This window comes from Plasmopara halstedii (assembly GCF_900000015.1).
Source record: "Plasmopara halstedii genome assembly, contig: Scaffold_2592, whole genome shotgun sequence".
NCBI lineage: Eukaryota > Oomycota > Peronosporomycetes > Peronosporales > Peronosporaceae > Plasmopara > Plasmopara halstedii.
Genome location: NW_020189499.1, coordinates 178,547 through 179,051, shown reverse-complemented (window position 1 = coordinate 179,051; position 505 = coordinate 178,547). Strand labels below are relative to the sequence as shown.

The 505-nt window shown below is 39.2% G+C and overlaps 1 protein-coding gene across 1 annotated transcript in view; it reads left to right on the top strand.

Moving 5' to 3' along the window:
• The first annotated feature begins 6 nt into the window (after nucleotides 1–6).
• Nucleotides 7–505, top strand: part of PHALS_15001 (uncharacterized protein) — a 500-nt gene continuing 1 nt past the window's right edge. Inside the window, exon 1 of the mRNA XM_024718418.2 lies at nucleotides 7–505. This exon is cut by the window's right edge and continues 1 nt beyond it. Coding sequence (XP_024583819.1) covers nucleotides 189–371 — 183 coding nt within the window. The 5' untranslated portion in view covers nucleotides 7–188 and the 3' untranslated portion in view covers nucleotides 372–505.

Sequence of the window (505 nt, the reverse complement as noted above, 5' to 3'; positions counted from 1 at the left end):
TTTCATACGTTTGACCAATCAAGAAAAATGACAGAAAATGCCACGTCAAAGTCAAGTTTGAACACTGATACGCATAAATTTCAGCGCAATTCGCTTCAAAAGTGGCTTCTATCTTACTGTTCGTCAATCGTCACAAACATAAACGCTCAGTTATTCTGCATTTTCGTCTTCTAATCGTGTGGTAACCGATGTGGGACTTGAGAAGAAAATCAAAGGTCAAAATGTCTCAACATTCTTACATCAATGCTGTTCAGAATAGATCATTTTTGAATCCATTGACGCGAGCAAAAAGAAAGGCATTTGCTCGACTGTCGTTCACTTGCAGATGCAATGAATCTCGCGACCACTACGCATTTGTTATGGGGATGTAGCGTGTCAAGAGGCAGAAATATGAAGATCTGAAATGTGGAGACATTTGCTCTTTTGATTGCATGAGAAGATCGAATTGGCTTCATTATCGAAGTCGCATTGGAACATCAAAAGTGCTCACAGTAACATCAAACAA